Source organism: Colias eurytheme, chromosome 13 (assembly GCF_061535395.1).
Source record: "Colias eurytheme isolate Ceu_HAF_F1 chromosome 13, ilColEury1 Martin Lab GWU primary, whole genome shotgun sequence".
In the NCBI taxonomy this organism is placed as follows: Eukaryota; Metazoa; Arthropoda; class Insecta; order Lepidoptera; family Pieridae; genus Colias; species Colias eurytheme.
Genome location: NC_142992.1, coordinates 5,466,125 through 5,484,907, shown reverse-complemented (window position 1 = coordinate 5,484,907; position 18,783 = coordinate 5,466,125). Strand labels below are relative to the sequence as shown.

The following is an 18,783-nucleotide window of genomic DNA, read 5'->3' as shown; positions in this document are numbered from 1 at the left end:
TTCCAGTCGTATGGTTAATTCATTGTTTGTCATAGTAAGTGGCAATGATCATGAGCTCAATGGCGACAAATATATTGAAAAATATACAATTTATACGGGTAAAATATCCAAATATTTATATTCGAGACGATTGTCCTTTTTGTTGTTTACGAAGTTTAATAGGGTTTTTAAGAAGCTTAAAAGTTTGCATTACAACTACATTTATGTGTAGTTTCAGCACATTTTCTGAATTTTATAAATCTATTTCACGAACTAAAATACTTTATCTATTATAAGCAATGTTGTATTGTGTTTTAGAAAGCAAGTTTCTAGAGAAATTCAAGCTTATTGCTTGAATTTACGAACGAAATAGTCCGACTTGATATTCCATTTGCACAATTAAAGCTAAGAAATTGAGGTCTATTCAAGTATAATTAATTTCAATTATAATGCAAATTAATTGAGTCCAGCATAATCAAAGGAGTAACTACTGTAGCCACGTCACAATACAAGTTGAGGGGAGACGAAAGAAAAATTAATGGAAAATGAAATCACGACGGGACAAAGACAGGGGAATTCTACTCTTTTAATTACACGAAAAAAGTAATTACGGCCAAGATAATTAATTAACTCGAACAGAAGTAACGATTAATGATTTTATTATACGAAAGAGGTCGATTCCGAATTGAAATGCTCCTTGGACGAGGCTGGTTCACGGCCGTGGAAAACATTTGATATTAATTGATTTACTTTTAATTAAATATTATTATTGTTTATCAGAATTGCTTAAATTTAAAATTTTCAATAAATTTGTTTTTATAACTTTCGATCAAGCTTTTGTCTCCGAATATGTAGTGTAGTCCTAGGTACGTCAGCATGTATGATAATTTTTTTTTTGTCTTGAATTAAGAATGTTCTTTTAAATTAACAATCCATAATCTACAAACACATCATTTAGTAGTTGATTGTAGCTTAGAGGCGCAGTGTAGATTGGCAGATAAGTAATGCCAATCTTTGAAAACAACACAAATATAAACACGCCTTTTATTACGAACAATAAAGAAAAAACAATTTTTGTTACGCGTGTCTCTAGTCCCTAAAATGGCGTCCGAGACACCGAAACGGAACGGAAGCCGTCCGAATGGTAATTAATTAAACGAACTGGAAGCAATGAAAGGAGTCACGCTGTTTTACAAATCACTTCAATTAGCGATATTAAAAAGTGTGATAACTGTACTCGGACTGCGTGACGGCGCAACTAAAAAACTCTTTTGTTAGCCCTGTGGGGCTGTCAAGAGGCTTTTTTACTCTTTTTTGACAACTGTGTCCGTGTTAGCTCTGCCCTTGCTAGATTGAAACAAAAACGCTATTATTTTTCAAGCGTGCGACTCTATTAGTTACTTAATTGAAAGTTTAACATTCTTCACAGCTGAAATGTTGGAAATGACATATTTGTTTAGGATTCATGACAGTTTTATAAGATATTCTTACCTGCAAATTGCGCTTTGACTGTAAGCTGGCCCTTCGGTGACGGAGAGCGCCTGCCCCACTTGCGTTTGGGTTAGTCCTAAGCCGAGTCGTCGCAATTTGAAAGCTTTTGCGAATTCTTTTATGTCTTCTAGGTTGATGCCGTCGACCACGTTCCCTGATGACTGACTGATCGTTGGTTGATCTGATTGGAGAATATGAAAATATTTAACTTATGAACTTTAATGACCATAAATATAACATTACACCTGCATTAAAATAATATAGCGTCATCGGTTTGTTATTACATTTGACTTTTTTATCTGTTATGGTGATTTTCCATATGTGGAAACTAATATTAATATCTTCGAATTTCGCGTCTTCTCGTCTTATGATGAACTCCTACTAATAATATTAAACACAGCTTGAACCGATTACTCTAGCTGGAACAATGAAAAATCCTTCCTCATCGTGGCTAATGATAGGGATGTACGCAAAACTTAGTAGTGAAATTATTATAGTCAGCTTTAGTGGGCAATTTATGTAATTAGTAGATGGTGGCACTTCCTAATTATGCGGAATGCCATTAGCGCTACAGACGTGCGTCTAGCACCCCCTGCTTAGCTTGCCAATGACAAATTACTTACACCGACCTACTGATCATTGTGGATTATTGATTTAATATTTAATTCGTTGTCTGGTCGGCTACAGTCTTCTGTATATTATAGGCCTGGATACTGGTAAAAGCGCGAAAGTTTGTGAAGATGAATGTTTCTTTCACACCCAAAAACTGCTGATCAAGTAACTGAAATTCGGTACATTGAGAGATTTATTGATTTGCATTTTTTATCTGTCTACCACGTGGGTGGAAAGCATGAGCTGTATAAGACTATAAAATCTTGGTAAATATTTGTTAAAAACAAATTCGTCGTTTCCAAATGCATTTTACATAACTTGAAAAGCTCTTTAGATTTCCTTTTCTTTCACGAGCGGTGCAGTTTAATCCATCACAGATGGCTAATGTGACCTACTAACGAATGAAAGTACGGCCAATGCTAAAAATTAGCTCATTTTGAGAGCGAGAATTGTTTTTGGATTTCTTTTTTGCTCTAAAAGCAAAAGTAAATTCCGAATCACTATCATTGCTACCTACCTACTGCTACCATAAATTGATAGATAGAGCTTATATCATATTTCTGTATGTAGTAAGAAGTTCGTATTAGACAAGGTAGGGTTAGCAAATTGGCAATCGTTTCACTATTTACCGGTGCAAGCTCTTCGAATGTAGACGATTGCCTAAGTTCGTTATACCGAATTGTTACGTGTAGGGAGAGTAATTATATTAGAGGTATAGGGGATTCGTAAATAACATTCTAATTTTCTAATTACAATCCTTGGTATAGGTACAGGCAATACCAAGAATTTTAGTGCAAATATAAAATAATATCTAGTGTAGCCCTGGGTAACTATTAAAATGTACTCGGTTCATTAATTCCTTTATTCATAATATATTAAACTTAAATAAAACGAACTTTTGACCAACAGAAAATTTATTGCACCTCATTGTGTTGAATTGTTAACACTTCATTCAATTTGTGTGTTTTTAACGGATATTTATTTCATGGTAACTACTTAATAATTGACTACGATCTTATCTCGCTTGCCTTACAGCACATGCAATGAAATGAGAGCTTTTTCAATAATACACATCGATTAGTTAATCACCCATATAATTCAGTTAAAGTAACTACCACCAATTACTATCGCGTGATGAGGCTCGCCCATTAATTAAATAACAAAGATAAGTCAATTGGCCGAAGTATTAGACGAATTCGTATGCTCCAAGATACCGCACTCTTAATTGTTTAATACATGTTATAAATTAATTAGATACAATTATGGTTCGCGTGTATGCGTATATTGACCCGTGTTACGTGTACGGGAACAATTAAAAAAAGTAATGCCAATTAAGTATTTTGGCGATTAGACGTTACTTTCCATGGAATTGGTGTATCTCTAATTACAGTTGTTTCGATCGATTTCTGTTAATTCGATGGAATTTAGTAGTTAAACGATATAAGCTGGTCTGTATCTATAGTGGTTTGTTTCCTGAAAGATCTCTTTGTAAAATATTGTATTAAAGGCAAAATGTCAATGAGAAATATCGAAAAACAACACGCATGCTATAAAAGTGGTGGCGGAATGTTAATAAATGGACAAACAAACACTGTTATCGACAATCGTATATTATTAAATATAACGCTTTTTTATGTAGGTAAAGAAGTTTAAATCAACTTGTACAAATGAATTTAGTACCTATATTTAATTTATTTTATTTGACATGTGTAAACTATGAAGTGATACGTAGATGAATAATAATTATAATCAAAACGATTGAAATATCTTCACGATTCCGAATCGTTTATTAGAGAATTTGAAATGTTATTACAGTTCAATATGAATTCAGACAGAACTAAAATATTAACATTTCGACAAACTAGAATGCATTCGTTTGAAAACATTTCCTCGAAAAAGCAATGCTGAGTTAATTCATTTATTTGGACTTGTATGTTATGAATTCTGCTTACCCGAAGTACATTTTAGTAATAGTTTCCTCTTCAAAATGATCCTCTAATATCAGATTTGCGTTTCGACTATTAATGTCGACTTCACATGCCAACACTATTATGATTAGACGAAAAATCGACTTGATAATCGATTCCGCCCGTTATTTCACATTCAACGCTTGATTATTCATAATTATGTACGAGTGATTAGGTGAATCATAGCAGGCAACATTTTATACGAACTTTTGGAATTAACTAAGGAATATTGGATTTTGTAAACGTTAATCGAATTAACCGAAACGACTTTTTACGATTCCTGAGTGCTATGGATATCAATTACAATCGATTACAATTTACCCGAGTTTTAATCGTAATTTAAATGAGACTTGTAAAATTAAAGGAGTGTTCGAAAGTTTGACCTTTTCAGTAATATCGTCGAGGAGTTTTCGTTTGGACGTCTGTAATTAAAAACCCATTTCATAATAGACGCTCAAATATTAAGTGTCGAATGAAAATTGTGTAAATAAATTCTTATTAATTTTAAACAAGACTCTTCGTCTACGCATTTTAAAGTATTTTGTTATTTCGATCGCGGTAGGTAGTTACTTCAGGAATATTTGCCAAAAAATGTTTTGAAAACAAGGTAATGAATCTCTGAAAACTGATATACCGAAAGCTGTGCTGAAGGGTATTTTTTATATTGACAAAGCATTCGAGTGGTAATTAGATATTAGAATTTTTATTTGTCATTAACATTTATTTGTCCGAACATGTTAAATGCTTCCTTTGTATATAAATAAATCGGTACTTTGTTAAGCTCATTACGGAAATAATAACAAATGTAATAAAAACAACAATAATGAGTATAATTTCGATGTTTTCTCAGTTATAATTACAAAGCAAAATGTCAGTTGCTAAGTGGCTTGGCGGGCCAACTCTTTGTTGTGGTTTAAGAGCTACTGAAAATTTAGTAACATTTAACAATCAAATAAATAAACAGTAAATTAATAACTAGTTATTCAAATGCGATATTAATGAAAATGTACACTTTTTATAAATATCTATAAATCAAGTGTTAAACTTTGTTATTAAAAAGATATTCTTCTTTCCTTCTGTTTATTTTTTTAGTCACGAATGTATGGTTTTACTTAAAAGACATTGTAACCATAATAAAAGTAGCCTTAATATTTATACTCCTATATTATAGACATCAGAAATAATAAACATATAGATAAAGAAAAATAAATAAGTGTTATGTACCTACGCTTTCATTTTAATTGGAAGATAATACAAGTAATACCCCTATTTTACGTATATTTTATTTGTTTGATATTTAAAGAAGCTAGCAGGAACCACAGGTGCATGTACACTGTTTAAATAAACAAAGCGAAATGCAAAACAAGAGTCGTAAATTATCCGCGAGCTCCTACACTATATCTTATCGATTAGTTATCGGCAACCTTAATTATTTATAATGGGTTTTAATTATTTAATTAATTAATTAAGTTCGTCGCGAGAATGCGGTTCTCTTGGCGGCGTCTTTGATGCCTAAACACACTTATTCCGTTCGCTTTTGTATATTTAGGCGAATTAACCATGTTTAATTGTCATTTTGTCCTTCACTTGTTCTGTTTATTGCTTTGATCAATTATTTTATATGGAAACGGATTCATTAACGAGGTTCGAAGAGTAAATGAGGTTTAACATTTTAATAAGCTACTCAATATGAGGTGTTACAATTGTTTTATGAATTTTATGAAGCGAGTTCTTTTATAGCTGTAATAGGAAACGTCAGTATTTTATTGATGATTATTATGTGTTAATTGAATTCTGTTTTATTTCTATAAAGACCTATGTAGGTACGTTTTTTTTAATGCGCTAAAACGTACATTTATATAAATTATTTATACTACATATTATGAAAGTTGCTAAAATGGGGAAAATATTTATTTTAAGTGGAATATATTACGTGTAAGTAATAAATTTTTAAAATGGTCCTCTTTTTTACCTAATAGAATTAAAAAAATAATTCTATTTGAATTCAATTATTAGATAAACAAAAAATCGTTTAATACTACGTAGGCTCTAAATGGCATTCAACTGGTCTCAATAAAGCTAATTGAGCTAAAAACGGAGCGATCTAAACGTATCCTATCGATTTAATATAGATAAATTAGAGCTGGTAAACAGGAGAGGAACTGAGTAATTTAGTAATTGTATCCACTGACAACGAATTAAATAGTAATCAATAGAAATGGGGCCTCGGGCGCGGACTCATTTAGTTTTAGGAGCTGCGACACGATTTGGGCGCGATATATCGTAACGACAGTTATTGTAAGGTAGTTGTTATTTAAATAATAATAGAAGTAAAAATTGTATAATGTAAAATTAAAAGTTATCATTGAACTCGTAAAATTATTAAAATTATTTTCTTTGCTACGCTTTCTTTATTTTTTAAACTCGTAAAAATAAAAACATGTTGCGCACAATTAGGTTGAATAGTCAGCTAGTACAAAGAATACCCTTTGCCCTGGACGTACGGATTAAGTAAATCTAAAATTGTAATAAAATATTCCTTTCCCGAAAAGAACAGCTCAAAATATCGGGATATCTAAATGAACATCGGTGAAGCTATTGTTTTAAAACGAACACCCATCGATAAAATTTGTGTAGGGTTTTCTGCCTAATTACTTGGGCGAAACTTTAAACAGTTTTTGTCCGTTTCCCAATATCATGATGATTGATGGCAAAATTCATATAGGTAGGTATTCATGTAGGTACATATTATATAGTATGTGTTGTAATTTAAAATAAACAAAAACCGTCAATAATTATTATAGTAAAGCAGTAATAATACCAGCCTGGTAAGCTTTTATAATCACTTATCTTGTAGTTAATTTTGTAAATATTTTTTCACTACCTATTATAAATTAAAAACAATATCCATATGCTGTTATTTAAAATTTGTGAAGTAACTCGTCAAACTCTAAACTTTTTTCCGCAACACCCATCCAACGTTGTGAGGGGAACTTCCCCTAAATCTAATGTTAATTCGCAATCAAGCAGACTCATGAAAATGGTTAAAAACCTGTTTTGATAAAAAAAAACCGATATTTAAAACTGACGTTCAAAAACATTAACAACGTAGAATAAAATTAAAATAAAACAGTTTAAAATTAGAACTCTAATGTCGTATGAATTAAACATAATAAAGGGTTTAATATTTTATTCAGTAATAACTTATTAAAATGTCAAAGAGGTCACAGAACTACAGAAATACTATTTCTAGCACGCATCATTTCAGTTCGACTTACATCAACGGTAATTACATTTGCCGAGAACGCTTTAATGTTCAGAAATAGTCTAGAATCGATGGACTCATTATGGAACAATTAACCGACTGGGTCGCACCTCTATAGCTTTTGATATAGCGTTTTTAGTTTTTGTTCACTGATGAATAATTACTCGAATACAAGTTACCAAGAATACATTATTTCTTGCAATCATATTTCAGGTATAGGGTTAAAGCTATTATAAAATTAGGTTAACACCAAAGTACAGACCTCCAAACAATGCAAGTTCATAATGCTTTTAAACTCCGCTCCACATAAAATTACTATACATGCCTAAAGAGATGTCTGCAAAGTCCGAAACGCCATTTACGAGTGAACTAACTAGATTTTAGTTATCTATAAAAGTTCTAAGCATGGATCCATTAGCTGCGGCACGACTAACATTGTCTTCTAATACCATAAAGAGTTGGACTGATGCATTGTGAGCACTGAGAGTTCGCGTTTGTATGGATTGCTGATCGTAGTTGTCGATTAAGACCACGGGAATGTGTTTTAGCTTCGTATTATAATATATTATAATAATTCTTAGAAGAGGCTAAGTTATTGATTATTTATGGTAAACAATAAAAAATATAAAAATATAAAAATGATAGGCAAGATTAAGTTTCATTGTAACTTCAACTAGTCGAACTTCGACGTGTAAATTATTCTAACAGATAGTATAAAATTACGAATTAGATGCCAAATTTTATTTCGTTTCCAAAGTTATAAACATTTCCTTGTTTCCCAGTTTAGGTGGGTGACATTAGGCAGCAAGTGCTTCTATTTCTTAGACACTGACATGTATTCAGCTACTTACTTGGCGAATCAGCGAGCAGATCGTTCTCTTCATGCGAGGGTGACTTCACGGATCCTGGAGACAGTTTGACCGGCGCGTGGGGTGACGCGTTAGGCCCGGAGCCGACGCTGCCCGTGCTGCTGCCCGGTCCGGCGTTCGCGTGCGATGTCGTGATTGTTATCTCGCCGTTTGATGCTGTAAGCCTGTGGGATGATGGTTGAATTAGTTCTGGATGTTCAATGGGATAAAGTTAACAAATACTTAATACTATCAGATAGACAAGTACTGGACGTTCAATGGGATATAGTTATCATATTTTATTGTAAGTTTAGGTGAAAAATACACGGATGGATAGTATCATCAGTTAATTATATCATAATCCTTCCCTAAAGGAAAATAATTCTGTACTGCGCTTGCGCATCACAATATGAAAAGTCAGAAGTTTTATCAGTAAAGTTTTTGAGCAAAATATATCTTGCAGTTAAAAGCAAACAAACATTACAAATCATTTCACATTTTTACACCATTCATCTCACTAACATCCTCTAGATATATTTAAAGTTTAGCCCATGAAAACGCTCTCCCATAAAAGTACAGACAACAAAAAAAGGGTACGCAACACTTATAAGCGTACTACACGTAAAAATATACATTGAAACGTGACAATAGAGACGCAAGTGGATTCGCGGCACAAAACGTAGCTCGTTTCATTAAGTGTGCCATAGCATTAGCGGTAATTGCAGGCTAATTAGTGCTTCATCCGCTGCACACACGCTTTTTATAAATACAATTTAATGTGGAGACAAAATATTTGGTGAAGGGTTTTTGTTCGTACGTGTGACAGTGGTTTAAATGATAAATACAGTAGGTATCTACCTAATTTATTTAATAAGGTTATGCGATATTTGATAAAATGTCAAATTATATTCAAGCAGTTTTATCAAATTAAAAACTAATATTTGATACTGAATAGCAATAATATTAAGAAGGAATACCTATAATTGCCGTGAATGGCAATCCCAATAAGCCTGCCACTCACCCTAATATATAGGTAATTTAATTACAAATGCCCACTAAGAAGCAATTTTTTTTCTAGACATTACCTATAATTTATGTTCGCAACGAAAACAGTAGCTGTACGCATTACGCACACATGTAAAGATCATTAATTGTTGCTTCAATTTATCACTGGAACGTACGAGATCGAAATTACACATTAACGAAGTAATTATCTAAATAGTAGTAACTTAGGATAAGAATTACTTGTTTGTTTTATATTACATACAAATAATAATATGGGTAAACAAATGCTCTTTATTCGTAACACAATCTAATGTTTCGAATCATATGTGGTATCTATGTTCCAAATATTTTTTGTGTCGTGTGAATAGTTGTTGTCGAATATCTTTGATTTTTATTGAATTAATTTATAAATTCAGAATTTGTACGTCTTCGTAATCGTCCATAAATCGTATAAAATGCCGAAAGGAAAGCGTTGGTACTACGGAACAAACCACTTCTCTTTTATAACTTTGTGTTCTTTATGCTCATTACTTCGCTCTAAAGTCTAATAAGTTCTCATTAAGTGAACTGCACATTACGAGGATAAGAAATATCGTTTTGTGAACTTTCTTTAATATTAATACGCGTGCTATATCCCGTTTATAATATTTAATGATTATTTATTGTTTATAATGAATTAATTTTATGCAAGACTGGAACGTGTATTGTTAACAAAATTAATGAATTATAAATATAAAAAAATCAATTGTAATTATTTGTTAAAATTAAAACAGACTTATAAACTTTACGTTACTTATAAAATTTAATCGGTATACGGATAAAAAGTTTCTTCCCAACGCACATATTCATGTGTATCTTGTAAAAAACAATATTAGTGCTTGAAAGAAACATATTATGCAGGCACTTGACATATGTCAAACAGTGTCAGTAAATTCACTAAGGTAAAACAAAGAATTTCAGCAATGCACCTTACAGACATTACGATATTAAAAAGGTAGTATTCATGCAATATGCAAATTCGTTCGACACGACGTAATTAACGAAAGAAAAATTTATTCATCGAAGTAAAGTAATTAATTATATTCTTCTGTAATGTAAAAAGTATATATTTCGCGCCTTTGCATTTAAATGTATGTTGAGAATGAGTCCACATAACTTGTATAATCTGTATACATTACTACGTCTTTTACATACATTTCATATGCTCTGTAGCAATAAATTATTGGTCGCAAAGCGTGTAATGTAATTTAAACTTGCCCCTGGCGATTCAAGTTCAAACACTTAATAATTTGTCCGTAAAATATACTTATACTCCTGTTTTCAAATAATAAACATTAAAAAAACATGACATGATGATTTTGTTATTAATGTTAAGTTCCATTGTAATTATCTATGATAATTATTACGTGTGATTCATGTAAGTGGTGTTGAATTTAAATATGAATTATAGAACAAGATTGCTATTTTTGTTAACCATGTAACGATATTGTTTAATATTATAACAAAGTTGAAATAGGTTTCGTTTTAAGGTAAGATTGAACTAAGGTGAAAAATAGAGGAATGATTTAGAATATAAAATTATAGAATATATAATATTGTATATAGTGATTGATGAAAAAAATAACTCTACGTTTTATTTAGTTATAAATCATAATAATGATAATCCGTCGTAATATTAAGGATGATTTAAATTTACATAGATTTATATTCGATAACTCCTATGAGATTATCTCGATTTTTTGTTCTCCATTTGAACAAAACGATTTCTAGTAAATAATATGCTCCCGCGTTACAAAAGTCCGTCTTAATTTTATTCAAACAGCCTTGCACGGCGTAAAATCGTACTCGTAAAAAACCTTTTTGTTACAAACCAACCGTTGATTTCACAATGACTTAACATTTTAATGTAACTTTAATAGACGTCAAATGACATACAATATTTATCTAGATTGTAGGCCAACAGAAATGAGGTACTAAACTTAATTATGGATGCGAGAATTAATGCTTCGAGCTAGTAATTATGAGGTCGCATTAAGTTAATGTCTTTGAAGTACTGGCGCGCACATATAAATTTACTTTAATGGATGTATAGTACAATCGACTTCAAAACGTAGGAATTAAAAATTGCATGTTTTATTAATTTAAACAATGTTTGGATCAAATGCTAGCCGCTAGGTCGCACCTTTCGCTAAATGTTAATCACCCTTTCACGCGTTTTCCTTATCAGTTATCAATTTGCTTATTTCCATTCACGATCCATTAGTGATGAAACATATTTCAATAAGCTAGTTTCCTGTATAAACTATAGTTATTTATTTAAGCTTGGATTGTTTAAAAAAACGCTATGATAAAATTGTTATAAGGTTTGCCTTACGACTGTGTAAACTTAAATTGTAAATTGACAAATTGTAGTTTTAGGTAATTTATAATAATCAGCATATACATTGTTTATATTAACATTAATTTGTAAAACTACGATAAAACAAACTTATTCAACAGTACTCTAATTAGGCCCTTTTAAAAGCTAATATAAACTAACCCTTTGACTTATGGGACATTAATATTGTTTTCAAGGCAACCCATATTTTATCGGCGACTGTACTGTAGTGTTTAATAAATTAAAATACTCAAATGATTTATAATTAAGTTACACGCATTGAGTTGATATCAATGCTATTTATCGCAAATACTAGCGGTGTTAATGCTTGCTTGTTGAGTATTTACAGAAAAAATACGTGATTAACATATTTATAACTAGCTGTGCCGCGCGGTTTCACCCGCATTGCTCCGTTTCTGTTGGTCTTAGCATGATGATATATGTATAACCTATAGCCTTCCTCGATATATGGGCTATCTAACACAGAAATAATTTTTCAAATTGGACCAATAGTTCCTGAGATTAGCGCGTTCAAACAAACAAACAAACAAACTCTTCAGCTTTATAATATTAGTATAGATCTATTTTCAGATACTAACACGATTCGATCAAGGGAAACGGTGTTTAATATAACCTATATTATGTTAAACAAAATGTAATGTTTAACGGCTGCTTTAATTTCAATTGATTGCTAGACCAGGGTAGATAATTTTTGGACTTGTAGTTTTGTCGGAAATGAGAGAGACCATTTTTTTCTCTTACAAGCTCCCCCCCTCCCACTTCCCGAACTCGGATTGACTGTAATTTATTTTTCCTTATGTACATTTTTATCATATTTTCCTCCTTTTCTAATGGGTTTCATCCTACTGCGATTTTTTTTAACTTTTTATTATTTTTAAAGGCTTCTACCCTGGTGTATGTCGTCTATCTTTTAAGATAGATTCCACTTAAATATAATATAGGATCACAAAATAGCCATTTCCTTTATACAGTGATCACGTGAGTATAAAACTGAGTTCAAGATTTGATTCTCAGGGAACCAAAAACATTGTACCTATTGGGCGATAAGGAGAGGTAGGTACGTATACATCTAATCAAAATCTTTATTAAACTATACGTGTTAGGCAATTAATTATACTTTTTAGGGCTCGCACTTGGCAAGTTTTTTTACTTTTTCCTATTTGTCTCAAGTAATTGAAATTCAGTCATATAAATTCTATAAAGCGATGTCTTTGATTTTTTCAAAATTATACGCTAATCAAAGTAAAAAGCGATCATGTCATAATAATTGTAACTTATACTTCTCGGCAATAAAATATACCGTATAAACAATCTTCTATAATATCTATTAACCGACATAACATGACTTCGTCACCGTACCTCATGTAATTATACCAGCATACTTTATACTAATTATATGCTCGCAATAGCCTTGAAAAACGGACGGGGATTTATAAGATAATTTTGCTATTAATGTATTGTAATTCATTAATTATCGTCACCTTGGAGGTTGCTGGTTGAACTACGGGGTTCTAGAATATCTAATACATATAGATTATCTAATACATATCTATAAAACCTACCGCTATCTTGAAATTCTCATCATCATCATCAGCCCATATACGATCCCACTGCTAGGACACGGGCCTCCTATCAATTAGGGTTCAGGCCGTAATCCACCACGCTGGCCAAGTGCTGGTTGGCTTGAAATTATATTCAAGGGCTATTCCTTATAGATTTGATCTATGTTACGAAGGTGTCTGGAGCTACGTTTAAAACGAAAATATTTGTTTTATATTTTAATTTTCAATGAACACGCTTGGCTACGTCATATTCTATTTGTTAAGAAAGAAAAAAAACCATACGATATTATTATGTTTGCTCTTATTATAATAACAAATAGTGTTACTTTAAATACAAATGTTTTTTTCCATGTTATCTACTTAGATGTTTTGGTGAGATAGCGATATAGCGCTACAATGTAATTAACTAGGTATAATTAATAAATTATATTTATTTTTAATGCAGTTACCTTGGCCACGTATACTAAAAACTCTTTATTTAATAATTGTTTACTGGTTTTAATGCATACTTTCATAATTCATTCAAAAAAATAAATAAAAAAAATATTGTCAAAACACTTGAAAGTCAATCAGACAATTTGTTTTCAAACATATTAAATCAACCAATATTTAACATTGTAAAATCACAACAATACGTACCTATACAAACAACAACACGTAGTTAGTTCATCTTATATAAAGTCATTTATATAAAATATATTTAATATCGCTCGGTTTTCAATAAAAAGCTCACCATAAACATTTTTCCTAAAAACGCACACAACATGCATTTTACTTGCATAAAATAAATTCAATAGCGTTCCGGTCCTTGATATGTCATTATTATAACACACGCATATCTCGATAACAAACAAGTTATATTAGATTGTAAACAAGTATTTCTAGTAAGGATAATTATTATGTGTGTTTAATTGCATTAACTGGAGTACCATTTGATAACATTTAATACATTAGGTACTAAGCGCGTTATACCGAGAATAATTGACTCTTGCTCTTTAAAAATATCAAGTATTTTGTGATCTTTCGTTCTTAATTAACAAACTTGTAATTATTGTTTACATAATGCGATCTCTAGCACCTTGTTAATGCGCTTTCGTAATTGAAAATATCCTTTTGAATTCATGTATATATACTGTGTTTTAATTGAATACGACTTGTAGTGCAATAAACTAGTATAAGTTAGTATTTACTTATGTAAGGCGATAAATTAGGAATATTCAACACGATTTACTTAATTATTTAATTAATTAAACGTTTGTCGTTTTCTACTCTACACTTAGCATGGTCTTGGATTGACTCACTATTGATAAATATGAAGACGTTGTATCTACTAACATAAATGAAAAATGATACAATAGTTCAATCTAGTAATAACTAAAATAAATTAGGTGTCTAAAATCACTATTCACTATTCTTCAATACCGCAATAGATACAGTAAACTGCGTTTGTCCTTTTCCGCACGATCATAACCAGAAAATGATTCGTGTAGATTATGTAATTATATCAAGCGATGTACATCCTGCCTATAATTAGCATAAAATACCTCATTATGATAGATAATTGTAGAGCGACTCGGTTTTTCCTTATTACGTCCGCGGCGTCAAGATACATGCGACTGATTAATATTTTGTATTTATTCATGTTACAATATGATCTATTTCATGTAGAATCAGTCATTGTGAAAAGTGTAGCTAATTAAGAGGATTCTTTCGTGTTTTGCAAATGTAGAGAATAACAATAAATTAAGTTTTAATACTAATTTTACTGGTAAATTAGATTAAATTAAATTAAATGATAAATTAATAACTAAAAAGGTTCTATTATACGCACTAATGTTCGATTCAATCGACATTTTTATCACAAAGACACAAATCAATAAGGTATTAAATATTAATTAATATAAATTATTCAATGTCTGATTCATTGTTATAATCTTATTATTTAACTGTTGTCTAGGATAGTTCATAAACGGTAAAGGTAATATATTAATTTAAGAGAATATTCGATTTTTTACCTATTAATCTTGTTAGTTTCTAAGTTCCCATAAAGTTAAGTGAATATCTTGAAACATAACTGTCAGATAATTTCATTTAAAATGCTATAACCTAAAACGACCATTTAGATAATATCAAAAAACAATTTATTTGCAGTTCACAAAAAGCATTTATATTTATTGGAAGTCATAAAATTCCTTACGGTTTAATTATGTTGTTGCTTTTATAAGTAACAAGCAAACTCCACAAAGAGATATTCATCTAGAATGTTTTCGTTTAAAGTAAATGAATATGCTAATAATTTAGTTGCATGTCGCTCGCTTGTCATTCAATTTATAATTAACATAGTCTAAAAAATTAGGCCTTTTTGCGTGTAACAACATTCGTGTGTAGGATTTATGCTTTAATAGCAATATGAGTTTTGCTGATAAACCTCTAAGCCTTTTAAACTTAGAGGCCGTTGCGATTGAATTGTATTAAAATGTTTACAGTATTTGTTTATCTTATTATGTTGAAATGAAACAATGTCTTAACGACTGCATAATTGATACTTTTTCTAGAACTGAACTAGAAAATATTGTTAAGTTATACGTTTACCAATTATTGTGGTATTTTAATAAGGAACAACTGGATATTGTTATATTGTTTTTGTATGTTTTAAAAATTTTCACGTAAATCGTAATGTTTAGATCTAAGTACATCAAATAAAAATAGCTAGAAGCAATCAACTCGCGCGCGTACCTACCTATATTTAAAATAATAATATTAGGAATGTAGGTACCATTTATTTACTTTAAGTCTACTTGATGACTTTTTCATTTTTATAAGCACTAATGTAGGTAACTAGAAATTTAATCGTTCTAATTGTGACAGCTTAATCGTTTATCAATATGAGTCATAAATTGTAATAACTTTATAGCAAAGCTGTAATAGCTCCCATGACTGCATAAGAAAATTAATTTAATAACGCTAGAAAATATAATTTCTAATTCCTCTATTAAACGATCACCAATTGCATAGACTATGTAATATGTATAACAATACGTAACCGGTAACTGCACGAATATGAATGAGCAAGAAACTGCCACAGTGATACTTGCAGTCTCTACACACAAAGACGTAATTCGCAGACCCTTTCAAATTCCATTTAATGCCTACACGGACAACCGTTGATTAAACACACACACGCGCCGTGTGTCGGCCGAGTAATTACACTCATTGTCACATAATTACAACTAACATTTGTCATTGCACCCACGCCAACTTTATCTACCGATAAAACATAACAGAAATAAGCTTGGATTATGACTGTGGTGGTCCGACCACTCGAACGAATGTACTGGTATTTCAACGACTCCATTCCACATTTTCGTTAAAAAAATTTGATATCGAAATTGCTTGCGTAAATATTTATTATTGGAACGTTAAGTTTAGGCGGAAAATAGTTTTAGTTTTGATTGGATTAATTAGTACGCGTCTGAAAATTTCAGTTTATTTTAGAATGTGATTTTAATACTTCCAAATAGGACGTCTCGATTCTCGAATTATTGTCAATTTGCGAATTTGAAAAATTACCTGTTATTTTCACTTACAATATTGAATATCTATAACCTGTTATAAATACCAAAGTAACTTTGTTTGATTGTAAATTTCAATTAAACTTACCTATTAATACTGTTCATTGCCGCTGCGCCTGCGTTTTCCCGTTCGTTCCTATCTCTAGATCCGCCTGCGAACCTTTCGAAGTTTTCTCTCTCCTTATAATGCCGGTCCGGTCGGGGCGACGACGATCGCCGCCCTTGCATCTGCTGCGGCATATTGTTCTGTTGCACCGTCTGCAGAAGGTTGTGATTGCCTTGCGGCTGCTGTTGTTGCTGTAACGCCTGGAGCAACTCTTGGGCATTTGTCGCACCGTTGGATAAGAAGTTTGGCAAGCCGGGGTTCAGGAGCGCGTTCGACAGGGTCGGGTTTAACATGTTCGGTCGAATGTTTTGCGTTTGCTGCGGGTTGGAGTTGAGGAGCTGGTGAGGTTGGGCCATCGCTTGGAGGTTGGCGAGCGACGTGGACACCACTTGGCCATTGTTCAGTGCTAAGTTCACCATTTGATCGTTCGAGTTCACGTGGTTGACCGGTATCGTGAGAATCGTTTGCGTGGCTATTCCTGTTAAAGAAAAAGAAAGGCATTTGAAACATCATGCTATTTAATGTTTCAGCATATACCCAGAAAGTTATTGATCTATTTCTTACAATAAACCTCGTTAGTATATTATCGGCTTCTTTCTTTCTATCAAATTGAATAGTAAATAATGAAACTTTTGTAGACATGTAATAAATATCACTGTATTACCTTGTGAGGTCGGTATAAGCAGCTGAGCGCCCTGGATGCCCTGGACGAGCTGACCTGAAGCCAGAATCAGTTGTGGCATGGGCGACGGCATCGCTGGGGGCAGCATGTTGTTGTTGCTCACTGGGTTTGGCGATCCCATCCCTATGGGACAAGACATAAGGTTTGTTTTTTATGATTTTTTATGGAATGTGTTTATTATGACTAGTATTATAAAATATTGTTTAAGTTTAGAATAGTTAAATATGGTCAAGATAGCACTATGATTATAAATTATAAGCTTTGAATATTTAAGTGTAAAAATTGTGTTTTCTAAATCAGAAAACAATTAATTTAATTTGATGGTTATGTTATCGCATGATGAAGGTACGTAACATGTTAATATTAACACGTTATTTTATACAACCGATGAATTTTATCGTCAAAAAGACAATAAACTTTACAACTTGGCTAATACAATTAAATATAATCAAAGTACCGTTGCTTTATGACAATATACCGTAGTCCGTAACTAAAATCGTGTTACCATTCGCACAAATTGTTTAATTGTGTAACTTGCCTACCAAATACTTCTATTCTAATGTATCAATCAATATAATATTTTATCTTAGCGGTACGCATCTGTCACGGTAACACTGTCGGAACAATCGTGCCCATAAATACTTTCTATTCCTTATGATTATAAACAATAAAATAATATCGTAATTACAAAGATGCCGATCTCCACGAAGACAATAAAATGATAGGAAATCACACGAATCTATCGGCAACCGAGCAAGACTAATTTACCGCGAACAAAACGACCCCACGAAAAATCTAAAAAAACATTACGAGCATGCTTTAACGTTAAATTCGGTATTAACATAACGTATTCATTTAAACCATGACATTTCACATTTTGTAATAAATGCTCTTTCCTACGGCGCATCAATTAAGAGCCGAAAAAAATGTATAATTAGGTCTATTAAGACAATAAAACTCTTAATGATACCGCAACAGTCGTAACCGTGCGTTCGTGAAAAAACATGTAATTATACTCATTATTTAAATAGGTTTTTTCATCCATTACGGCATAGATTTAATGGGAGGGCTCGCGGGCCGCTATCTTGGTTTCATTAATCGATTGGATTCGGTAATCACCTAATTACTAGCCACGTGATTTTCGAGTTAAGAGTTTTAATGCACAAACCGTGTCCCGCTTATTATATCAATCTGTCTAATTAGTGGTTAACCCTCGCCGTTGAGTGGGCTATTTGACGCGCTGAAAACCTAAGAGCGAGCTAAAAGGTAACAGTTTTTACTAAAATAGGATCTGTG

At 31.8% G+C, this 18,783-nt stretch overlaps 1 protein-coding gene across 5 annotated transcripts in view; it reads right to left on the bottom strand.

Annotated features, from left to right (window-relative positions):
* The window catches only part of pdm3 (POU-domain protein pdm3), a 117,861-nt gene that overhangs the window by 6,318 nt on the left and 92,760 nt on the right, over window positions 1-18,783 (bottom strand). For all 5 annotated transcript variants that reach the window (XM_090108486.1, XM_090108490.1, XM_090108489.1 and 2 more), the window contains 4 exons: window positions 17,470-17,610; window positions 16,788-17,283; window positions 8,166-8,347; window positions 1,471-1,651 (listed from right to left, as the gene is read on the bottom strand). In XM_090108486.1, the coding sequence (XP_089964612.1) occupies window positions 1,471-1,651; window positions 8,166-8,347; window positions 16,788-17,283; window positions 17,470-17,610 (1,000 nt within the window). The remainder of the gene's footprint in view (window positions 1-1,470; window positions 1,652-8,165; window positions 8,348-16,787; window positions 17,284-17,469; window positions 17,611-18,783) is intronic.